This window comes from Ammospiza nelsoni, chromosome 1 (genome assembly GCF_027579445.1).
Source record: "Ammospiza nelsoni isolate bAmmNel1 chromosome 1, bAmmNel1.pri, whole genome shotgun sequence".
Taxonomy (NCBI): domain Eukaryota; kingdom Metazoa; phylum Chordata; class Aves; order Passeriformes; family Passerellidae; genus Ammospiza; species Ammospiza nelsoni.
This window is the reverse complement of record NC_080633.1, coordinates 149,272,403-149,284,631: the sequence shown is the minus strand read 5'-3', so window position 1 is coordinate 149,284,631 and position 12,229 is coordinate 149,272,403. Positions and strand designations below refer to the sequence as shown.

Sequence of the window (12,229 nt, the reverse complement as noted above, 5' to 3'; positions counted from 1 at the left end):
TGCACTTAAAAGGTCTTTGAAGTTTTTCAAAGGTTGAAAAATGGTTCACCTGTGTTCAAAGGCATTTTAATATCCAGTAACTCTAAAAAAAAACACAACAAGTCAAGCAGGCCAATAATTACCAATAAATCATTTGTGGTTTCTAAGCATGGCCACTGCAGGCCCGTGGGCTGGCTGTAAGCTGTGCATGCCCAGTGTCCAGACCCACCAGTTATCCAACATGGGGACCTTGGTTTCTCTGGGATTTGTGGTCAGCCAAGGAATTTCCCTTCTACAGGAAACTGAAGAATTGGTGAGTGAAAATGCACAGTCGCCCCAGCAGGGAGTAGAGAGTGACCAAATTGGGATTAGGAGCCTGGAAATAATGGAGCCTCCTCTAAAGTATGCACAACAGGGTGCCACCAACAGAGCTGGGATGAGTTCTTTGAAATAGAAGAAAACTATGTTTTAAATTAATATTTTTCTTATTATGGTCAGAGTTGTAGCTGTTACACAGGGCCATGGATCTCAATGGATTTCTGACACAGTGAATGACCTGACAACATCAGGTCTGTGCTGGAGCAGGTAGCCTGGCTGAGCTTCTCAAAAATATCAGGAAACATGGAAATGGAAAGATGAATTCACTTTAAAATGTGCTTCTGCAGGAAGTAAACTGGTAACAGCAGAGCAGTCCCTGTGAAAGCCTTTCTCTGCTCTGAGTCCCAGCAGTGACAAATTCTGACACCTGCATTTACAAAGAAGGTTTATCAAGAGTTAATCATGCACATGAAAGTGATTCTTTGGCTGGTAGTATTTGCTTTCTCCCAGAAGTTAAACAATCTAGGTAGTTTTCTTATTCCAGTGCATTTGAGATTGATGAAAAGGAAATAAATTCAATTTTGACTGTTCATAGCCCAAGAAGCAACTAATCCTTTGGCTATAAAAAGACTAATAGGTTGTCTAACTGTGATATACTTTTAGATATTTTTTATTCCAAATATTTTATACTAATTCCCCTTCAGAAACCATCCTATGGATTTTTCTTCAGTGCAAGCTTTCTGGTTATTGTGGATACATGAGGGGAATATATAGAATCTGAACAAAATATATAGAATCTGAACAAAATACTTCTAATTCTCAGTGTTAAATTAGTCTGACTGAAGAGAATTCTCTCTGATGACAGCAGTGGACAGGTTTTGGGATAGGTCTAATCTGTTTTGTAGTGGTCACCAGGCATAAGCAATCTTGACAGTCTCCTAAAGAGTAGTCCCTACCTGCTTTCATGTTACTCCTTGTTCATCACACCTAAAATTAATAGAAATATTTTTATTTTCACAAACAGCTTATTGGTTGAGTTTTCTTACAGCCCAGGCAGCATTACAGGGAGAATCTAGCAGGTCTTAGTAAGATGCTTTTCCTTAAATGTATTTTCTTACCTTAAAAGTAATACTAAAATTACAAAGTAATTGCTTGTACTGAGGTCCTCCCTTCCCCACTACTATCCCAAGGGATGACTTTCCAGATGTGCCATTTTATGGTTTTGTGGAAGAACACAGAGCACCTTGACACCTGAGGAACTCAAAAGAGGATTTCAAAATAGAGGAACTAATTAAAACCAGAACCTAATACAAATAGTCTCAGGTAATTCATCTGGTACAAGCCTATCTGGCACACAAAGGACATCAAAGGAGTAATGAATTCCTGTTTAATCTTGTAAATCACTGGAGCAGGAAGGAGCTGAAAGAGGGCCTGTGGCACCAAGCCGAGTGTCCATTACTGAGAAAATGGAGATGACTTCAACACAAGAAAAGCCTTCAGTAATGAGCCAAAGGGTTCAGTGTCAAAACCAGCTTTCAGTGCTGCTCAATATGCCACTTGCAACTGTTTGAAAACTGAAGAGGCAGAAGGGTAAGAGAGAAGCAGGGGACAGATGCAGATAAACAGAACAATGCACCACATAAAGTGTTGTGTTGTTAACATGGGATCAGGAGTTGAAAGGTGCTGCCTCAGAGGCAGCTGCCATGTACATGAATTTATTTCCTGTTTCTACAGCAGGCTGGGGATTAGATTACAGCAGCCTTTATACAAGGTGAGGTGGCTAGGATTGTGTATTCACTTACTTGCTTCTATTTTTAATTCTCTCTCCTATCTTTGGCATAATTGTCTTACTGGTTTATATTAATTTTATCTTTCCTGAAGTGTTAATCTTTTCTTTCTTGTAAAGATACCAAGTGCTGTATTTTCCCCCCTCTGTTTTGGCTGAAATTGTAGACTGATGTTTTTGAAAGAGTGGCCCCATATTTCAGTTCAGTGACTGCCTGTTCACCTGCCTCACTGCCTCTGGAAGATTGCTCCTTTTTGAAGTATAACTCCATTGAACACCTCAAATAAGGTTTCTGCTCTTCATAACCCCAAATGTGGATTGGTGCTTGAGCTGAGATCAAACTCCTTTTTGTGGTCTGCATGGGACTCTTGTGGCTTGTTCCTTCCCTGGGGCCAAGGAAAAGTAGAAATTGTGTCTTACAGTGCTGTGAAGGAGAGTAAGCAAACCAGGAACAATAAACCAACAGCCTGAGTGGTGGTATCATGTACCAGGGGTTAATCTGATATATAAATTTTATAAAACTAAGACCATCTAAAATGTGCTCGAAGCCTTATTGAGTATGACCTAGAAGGTACTAGGCTTGCTGGAAGATACCTCTTTCATGCTGGGGTAAGACCTGTTCCATCTGCTTTAGCAAATCCTCATCATTAGCTTAAGCTCTTAGCTGCTCTCCCTGCTGGAATATGGGGATCTGGTGAGAAGAAAGTTGGGTCAGCATGAAGTGCTGCTTGAATCCCAGCTGGAACATCAGTGGAGAAAAAGGTTAATGGCAAGAACCTCTTTAAAGCACTCTTGAGACCCTTAATCTATAGACTCTGGAAAGTTTTATAGTTCCAAAATTCCCTTGCAAGCTAACTAATTTTTTAAGTGACCTGTTCAACCCATTTAGTCATCACTGCAGTGCTTCATGCAGGGCTTGTGGGCAGCCAATAAATCTCTGGTTTGTTCCTCCAGAGGTGCTGTCCTTAATGTTTTGGGGGTAAGTCAGGGAACCACTGCTGACTGATGATGATGAATCAAACTTCTGAGAGAGCTGAATGTGGTGTGAAATGTCCGTCGAAAAATTGACTGCTTCTTTTTCCATCTTTTCTGGAGAGGTAGAATACAGTGAAATAAATGGGGCAAGAAGAAAGAACTCTTATCTTTTGTAAGGCTTTGTAAGTAATTTCTTCTGACAGCCAGAGACAGTTGGAAAAACATTTTTACAAACATTTGCAAAGGCACAGGTCTGGGCAGTGTGAGCTGCAAGACTCGTGCACCTGCTCTGGTGCAATGCCTTTGACACTGCGCTGCATGACAGGCTTGTCTCTAAATTGGAGAGATGGGAATTGGGCAGGTGGAATTGGATGGGTTGGCATTCAACTGGTGTGGTCAATGGCTTGATGTCCAAGTGGAAACCAGTGGTGAGTGGTGTACCTTGGGGTTGGTGTTGGGGCTGACACCATTTGACATTTTTTTAGTGACATGGGCAGTGGGATTGAGGCACCCTCAGCTTTGTTTGCTGAGCACACCAAGCTGTGAGTGCAGTCACACACTGGAAGGAAGGGATGGCATCCAGAGGGACCAGGAGAGGCTGGAGAGGTGGGGCTGAACCTCATGAAGTTCAGCAAGGCCAAGTACAAGGTCCTACATGTGAATCAGAGCAATCTCAAGACCAAATCCAAGCAGAGAATGTATTGATTGCAGCCCTTGAGGAGAAGGATTTGGGGGTGCTGGTGGATGAGAAGCTCAACATATCTCAGCCACGAGCACTTGCAGCCCAAAAAGCCTGAAGTGTCCTGGGCTGCATCCAAAGCCCTGTGGGCAGCAGGTTGAGGGAGGGGATTCTGCTCCTTGGTTCTGTCCTTGTGAGACCCCATCTGGGGTCCTGCATCCAGCTCTGGGGTACCCAACATAAGAAAGATGTGGAATTGTTGGAGAGAGTCCAGAGGAGGCCACAAAGGTGCTCAGAGGGCTGGAACATCTCTGCTGTGAAGACAGGCTGAGAGATCTGGGGATGCAGAGCCAGGAGAAGGGAGGGGGCCAAGGAGACCTTCTTGCAATCTTCAGTACTTAAAGGGGGCTGACAGAAAAGCTGGGGAAAGACATTTTAAAAATGCATGTGGTGATCAGACAAGGATAAGTGGCTTCAAACAGGAAGAAAGTAGGCTTAGATCAGATGTGGTCAAAGATCCTTTGAGATGGACACTTTAGGGAGATCTTAAAATGTGGTACTCACTCAGCTCTTGACAGGGTTTCTTTTCCTGCGGAGGAAGAAATGTCAGGAACAGCAAAAATGCTGTAGCAGATAATGGCTACAATAACAATAACAGCAACACATTCTGAATAAAGTAAATAGTCTCTCCTTTGGGATTTGGAAACTTCTTCTCCAGCTCTGAACTGAACCACATCTTGGCTGTCCAGAAATAGCTGCTTTCAGTGTAGAGCACTGTGGAAGATAAGGATGCCAAATGTTTAGATACAGGAGAAAAAAAATAACTTCATCTACACCCTGCCTTGATATAACTGATTGCTAGACCTATCTCATTAAACCTTATTTTATGGCATGACAGCATATTTTTCCTCTTTTTTTAGAGTATATATTAGCACAGAAATTAATTAAGATAACAAAAATGAGAACTCCTTACAGTGGCAATAACCTTGCAGACCACACCGGAGGAGTTGAACACTGAGAGCATGCAGGCTCTTCTCTGTGGGCACAAGAAATCTGTGAAAACTTTCAAGAGGGCAGAGATGTCAGACAAGTTCATGTATTTGCTGAAAGCCTCCCAGGTGTTACTGTTTTTCATAAGAATTCACACACTGAATAAAGCTCAGTGCCATTGACCATCCTCCAGTAAAAGCAGCATGAGCTATTTTGTCACAGGCTGTACAGATTGCTGTTTTCAGAAGTGTTAGTGAAGCAGCAGGTGATGACAATGCCTCTGATCATGGCCATTGGTGACACTTCATCAATGCATTGGCAAGGTTTATAATTCAGCTGGCAGTTTGAGCAAGAGGAGAGGATGGAGCGTTTCCTGCAAAAGCTGCTTTGTTTGGTATTAGCGCTCGTGGCTGGCAATTCACTGTAGCAAATACATTCCAGACACCACACTGCAGGCTGTGATGTCCAGAGCCTTTCCTGATTCCTTTCTCACTTTCCACATTCCTCTCCAGGCTGTTGTCTCACCAAAAACTTTCACAATTAGAAGTAGCTCAGTTGTTCCCCCTGTGAGTGTTATCTTGCGATCCTTGGGGACACAAAGCAAGAGACGTTTTTCAGAAAGCTGCTTTGGGTAAAACAAGAAGTCAATGGCTCTGTCCTGCTTTGAGAAGCCTTTCCAAATGTGCTCACTGCTGTGTTTTCTGGCTAATAAAACTGACATTTTTTCCTCTCTTTTTCTGTTTTTTTGTGGGTTATTTGCCCTGAAGGAAGGAAAGTCAGAAAAATCTCAACATTCACATCAGCTTCCACCATGCTGCCTATATCAGATCTGTAATGGAGCCAGGCAGAAATACAGCCCATTCTCAGGGCAACCAACCATAGTTCAAATAAAAATCTTGAAAAAACCTTGTACGATCACAGAATGAGTACAGAGCTGTTGATTCACCCTTTGGCTTTGCGGTGTTGGGTGCACTGTGGACATTTGTCTGTAAAAGAGAACCTGGCTGCATGTTGCAGTTAGATGATGTATAAATTGTCCAGTGCCAAGTTTTGCCATCTTCTCCCTGCAACAGAAAGATCTGGGTGTGTTTTCTGCTTCTGGAAAACAGGCTGCTTCCTGTAAGGGGGTTATAACTCTCAGGCACTGAGACATTCGGCTGATTTGATCAGCAGAGCAGTGCATAAGAAATTACTTTTCAAGCCAAGTATGATGTTACAAATCTGAGCTTCTCTTTCCGCTCACTATTTTAATTTTAATATGGACTAGGGTCTGCTGGCTTTCAGGAGATGTAATCGTGTTAGAGGGTTTCAGTGGCCACATATTGTTTTAGAAGCTCTAATGAAGTAAGAGGCTTAAGATCAAAGAGCATTTATTAAATGCCATGTTTATGGCATTACTGATTAAGCAGTTTATGAGCCATTTGGGAAACCACACCTGCCCTGCTATACAAAAAACCATCTTTTAAATCAAAGCAGCTGAGAATAGGAAAATCCTACCCTTTCACCCTGTGCTTGGGCATGGTGCAAGAGGTAACAGCATCTTTGCACTTGCTAATTTGGGCAACTCTGTTCTTTCCCATTCACTTGCAGAGAGAACTGGGAAGTTACATGTGGCATTTCATTTTCCATATGCTACTGACAATGTGGTGCCTCGTTGGTGGTGGGAAAACCAAAGAACAGACTATTTCTGCTGTAACTCCAGCACAGAAATGCTGTGTGACACATTTAACTCTTTGGGGAAAGATTTCACTGAGCAGTTTTTACTGAACTGTTAGTGTGCAAACACTGCCAGGTGAAATGTCCTAGTCAGGTGTTGCAGAAATGATCACAGCATTGCTTATTTTTTACATTAATATTGTAATTAAAGACTAAAAAAAAAACCAAAATTAAAACTTCCATGCTGTCTACCTCACAATCCCAGTTCCTTTCCTAAAATCAAGGGAACATAGTCCATGCAAAGGGCTTCCAGGCACACAAACTAAACAAAATGACAGTAATAATAGGAGTAATATTAATACTAACAGTAGTAATACTACTAGTAGCTGTAATAGTGATGATGATGATAATAATATATTTGCTTGTCCTTCAGCTGAAATAATCTTAGAGGTTCCCTTAATTCATAAATTCATTTGGAGGTTTGCCAAGGTGTGTGTATTTCTTTGTGTGTTCCACTTGGGTAATCTGCCTTGAGTACTTTCTCAGCTCAAATAAAAATACTTTAGGTTTGCTTCTTCCTTTGCTCTTCAGAAGCGATTTTGAAAATATTAGCTGGTTAATCAAGCTGAATTTAAAAATCTGCAACCTTTATGCAATTCTGATGGCAAATAAAGCAATGTGAATGTAAGTTATGTGGGATTTGTTAAAGTTTTTGTCCTCTTTACCTCTGCTTTACTCCCTGCACAAAGTGGATAGCATTCCCTGTAAGCAGAATGCATGTGAGACAACTTTAGTAAAAATTCCTGTCTGTTTGATCTCCCTTTTTGCTGAAAAATGGAGGCACTTCAGGCACTTCAGGTGGGGGTTCAGCCTGTCTTCAAAATGAGTTGTCTTAATGACTCCTAAATTTCTCTGCTGACTCACAAGGAAACTGAGGAAACCTCCATCTATCATATGTCTTCTTTTCAGACAGCTAAAATTAGGTGAGATACATCTCATTCTTGGCAGAGTTCTTAATTTTTTAGTGTATGGCCTGATGACAAATTTTCTGTAATTCTATTGAAATTTTCAGCAACCAAAGCGTCCCTTACCTTTAAGGTTGTAAATAGAGTATCCAAGAGTGGAGGTTATCTCACCAGCTGGCCAATATTTAAATTTGGCACAGAATAAATTAATAGTGTGATTAAAGTAAAAAACCCTTTGCTTCTGAGTGTGGCCTCTGACACACCTACGGACTTAACTTTCCTCTGGATCTGCATTTAATTTTTCAAAGAGCTATCCTCGTTCATCAATTAATTAAAAACAGAGAAAGCAATTTTTAATTTGTCAATCCATAGTCTATATAAAAGCAAAAATCCTATTATGATTTAATTTTGTGCTTTATCCAATCCTAAATGTAAATGGGATTATATTGTAAGAGCATGACTTATTTTCATTACGCCAAATTATGTATCAAAAAAGTAGTTTTGATAGCCGTGTTTATGTTTAATGGTGTTGTTTAGGCTTTTAAAAGTGCATTTTGATAGGAAATTCAGGAAAAAAAAAGAGGGTGAGTGAATCTGATGCTTGTTTCCACTGGAAAAGCATACCAGTGTGCACAACTTCAGAGCTGCTCATGATGTGAACGTTCATTTGAGTTGTCAGAGATAACAAGAGCAGCTTTGGATCTGAGCTAATGATGGGAACACTTGGCAGGAGCTTCTTGTCACTGTATATTGCACTTGGGCATTTTTGGCAAGGGAGCTTTACAAGACTTGTGAAATGAGCAGGATTTCACAGCCTGGGGCCTCTGGTGAGTGGACATTAGGATGTCACCTGGGCAGCATTTCAGCCTCCTCCATCCACAGCTCCTCTCCTGTGAGTGGTTGACAATTCCCTTACCCAGTCAGAGCAGTCTCTCCCTGCCAGCAGCTCTCAATTACTTCCCTCAGCTCCTGTGGCAGTGTGGATGAGGGATATGGGATATGCACTGAGTGGGGGAATGAGCGTATGGACAAGTCATGGTGCTGTTTGTGACAGCCAGGAGGGAGCTCTCATGTTCTGGTGGGGTTTATTTTCCCTGATTTACAGCTGCAATCCTGGCTGATTGCAGTGTGTCAGAGGGGTGTATCACTGGAGCTGCTGCAGAGGTGATTATGAGCTGCAGCCACGAGGCCCTGGAGCACTTTAACTGCTTTATTTGCCCTCCCAAATGCCCAGTAATAGCTGAAAATAGAGTGGACAAATAGGAAAAGCTGTTGACTGCCAGGAAAGTTACTGTAATACTAAAGGGCTCAACTTGGCACCAGACAGCCATTTCTGTCTTTGCAAACAATTAAGATTATATTTCCTCAGAAGCAATTTCTTCAGAAAAAAGGTCCAGAAAATGATGGAATCTTTACATTTTATTTGCTTTTTGCTAGTTTGATTTGCCTAGGTATTGGCCCACACCGGTTTTTGTACTTATTTATTCATATAAATGTGAATAATAGGAATAGTAAGGTAATATCATTAGGAAGAATAATAGCATTAGTTTGGTGCCTTTTCCTGTTGAATCTGTTTTCAAGCTCTGCAGTGCCTTTCAGCCTGAAAGGTTGGGGAGGACAACTAAGAAACCCAAGAATCATCAGGCTTAATTTCATCACATAAAAATGTTTACCTATCCTAGAAAAGTTTCAAGAGCTCGCTAACTGAACAAAGTTGAAAGAACTGCCATAGTTTAAAAGCAATTTATCCAAATAAGCTACACTTATGTCACCAGGTTTGTGTGCTGGAATTACAAAACCAGGAGTTAATGTGTGTAATTGTGCATGTGTGAGGGGGAGATAATGTTGGAATAGTCTGAATAAAATTAAAACACATATTCTCTGCTCAGTTGCTCACAACTGCCTTTTACACCACCTTTGCCTCTAACTCCACAGTGTGTTTGGTTCTGGGAGTTTGGATTTGCACCCTGTGGAGCCAGTTTGGAGCTAAAAGCAGGATGTTTGCATCCACACAGTTCTGCATCTCCAGGAACTGGAACCATTTGTGGCACCATTGTACCCCCCACTCTCACAGGATTTAGCACCTTGGACTTCATGTCACAAAATCGTGTTCCTTGTGCCTGGGGCCATGTTGATGTTGGAGCTGCATAAACTCACTTTTGGGTTAAGATTTAAGCTTAAGATTGAGCTAAAAATGCCTTGTTAGAACAAAGTCAGAAACTTTAGGCAACAGTCTTCCAGCAAGATTAACAGCTCATGATAATGATTGGACTAAGTTGTATTAAAATTATATGAAAAATGTATGTGGTCAAGTTTCTTGGACAAGGAGTTTTCAGTAAAGGCCTGGACCATTGGAGTGGATATACAGTGGAGGTCCATGAAAAAGATGAGAGAGCTGGAACACCTCTGCTGTGAAGAAATTTGGAGAAAGTTGGGGATGTTCAGCGAAGGCTCCAGGGGGACTTTCTCATGGCCTTTCAATATATGAAAGGGTCTTGCAAGAAAGAAAGAGACCTTTTATCAAGATTCATAGTGATGGGACAAGGGGCAACAGTTTAAAACTTAAAGAGGGTAGATTTAGCTTGGATATAAACCATTCCATTTTTACAGTGAGGGTGGTGAGACTAGGCCAGGTTGCCCAGGGAAGCTGTGGATACCCCATTCCTGGATGTTTTCAACACCAGGCTGGATGGAGCCTTACAAAACCTGATCTAGGGGAAGGATCAGGTTGATCACCTGCCTGTTGGTGATCTCTGACCTGGCCAGCAGTGGAGCAGCCAGGGATGGGTCAGAACAACACCCCGGGGATCCATGGGGTGCATGGGCAAATGCTCTGGTCTTGGCGGTGCAGCCGCGTGGTGCAGCAACAGAGGAGAGACAGGTTCCACTGAAGAGCCAAACCTGAACATATTTATGATATTAAATAAATATAAGAAGCACAAACCTTTAAATTATGATATTAAATAAATAATATCACAAACAAGAGTGCACAAACAAGAGTGCAAAACAAAACATAAGATTTCAGAATGTTCTGAAACTTTCTGCTTCAGAAGACCTCAAAGTGGGGTTGACACAGATACATATATAGTCTCTCATAGAAGGTTCTGGAAGCTTTCTGGCCAATCACAGGCAGTTGATCTGCATGGCCACATCCTGTTAGTCCCAGAATCCTTTGCTCTTCAGGTTGTTATCCATTGTAACTTCTCCCAAGATTTGGTGTTGGTATTGGGACATTGAAGCACCGACTGCCTGCTGTGTGGCTCTGTGGTCAGTTCTCAGCCCAGCCTCTCCAGGACAAGCTCCCACACCTGCCCATGGCAGAGGGGTTGGAACAAGATTATCTTTGAGGGCCCCTTCCCATCAAAAACATTCTGTGTTTTCTCTTATTCTATGAATAAATGTTTCAGTCTGCACCTCTGCATTTTTCTGCATGGGAGTTAATGAATTATGCAGCATCTTCAGGACGTTGTGGCAATGCAAAAATTAGCTACTGATTTCTGGAAAAGCCTGTTCAAGCTTGAGACAGATTGAGTTTAAGCTTGGTTTTGGGGCTGCGAGGATTAGATGATATGAGAATTCTGTTTGGCTTTTTCCAACAAGAACAAGGCTCATTTCTGAAGTGCTGTTTGTAGGCTAAGAGATCCATGTAAGTACATTGGAGGCATGTCCCACTACCTGATTAATGCCTTTTATTTATATTTCTGTAACACATAGGATTTGACCTGATGGATTCATTCAGTGTGAAGCAGATTTTTGGAATGAAAGAAGATGGGGTTCAGAGTGCTTATGTACGGCTTGGAAGCTTTCCTGTTGTTCAGAAAACTGAGTGAGTACTTTGGGTTTTCACTTTATTTCCATCTGAACTTCTGCCTTACATTATTTGGCTCCTCTAGGTTAACTTTGCAGTAGTTATCTGGCACCTCCAGGTATATTTCTGCTTTGAGCAGCTGTTTGAGTTCAGCTGGCACAGAATATGCACAACGTGGTCAGGAGTCTCAGCAGTCACTGCAGACTCCATCCTGGCAGAATATGAGTTGTGCTTGGTGTAGCTCAATGATTTGAGGAGCAGTATCAAGACATTCACAAAAGAACTTAGGGCTTCCTAAAAAGCTTCTAAAGGGAATATTGAATATCTCACTCCCACTGAGATAAAAAAGTGCTAAACACAAGAGACTACTTGCTGCTAGATGCTGTGACCAGTTAGCAAATGTGGATTCTGGCCTTGTAGAAGAATGAGCAGTTTTTAATCCTGTGTCAATGTGGAGTCAGTCCTCAGAGTCTTTTAGGACCTGAGGCTGTCAGTTGTGTCACAGTTTATCACAAATGTTTCTTTGGGTTGTCACTTGAGCCCTGCTAGCATTAGCCTTGAAAAGAGTGAGTGCATAATTTCAGTGTCTAACTATGAGCCATGGATTGAATGTCATCATTAACATTTTTGCAGTAAATTTCTCAGTGCTGGTTTGAACTTCAGCTTAAAAAAATCAATAATACTTCTTTTCTTTCTTATGGATGAGGCCTGTTATTTTTTTATTCTGCTTTTATCTCTTTTTCTCAGGTCACTGCATTTTTGAGATTGTCCTATGAATTACATTTCCTTGATTTTGCAATATATTTTTTTCATCCTGGAACCAACAGGATTGGTGTGCTCTTTTTCCATCCCCCCTCTTTCTCCATGTTAATACAACTAAAAAAAATAAGATATACTGACAGGAAAATTGTTTTCTCTAGAGTCCATAAATGATATCAAGAGTAAACAGAGTCATGATCAGTGATCTGATTCAATGCAGCCAGCTAAAGACATCTTAGGTTTGGTATATATATAACTGGTCTGAGTGTGGATGGGAATAAACCATAAACCTATTTCACTTGGATGGTAAGAAA

The 12,229-nt window shown here is 41.4% G+C and overlaps 1 protein-coding gene across 1 annotated transcript in view; it reads left to right on the top strand.

Annotated features, from left to right (window-relative positions):
• The window catches only part of COL22A1 (collagen type XXII alpha 1 chain), a 209,404-nt gene that overhangs the window by 45,916 nt on the left and 151,259 nt on the right, over window positions 1-12,229 (top strand). Inside the window, exon 4 of the mRNA XM_059474675.1 lies at window positions 11,063-11,174. Within this exon, the coding sequence (XP_059330658.1) occupies window positions 11,063-11,174 (112 nt within the window). The remainder of the gene's footprint in view (window positions 1-11,062; window positions 11,175-12,229) is intronic.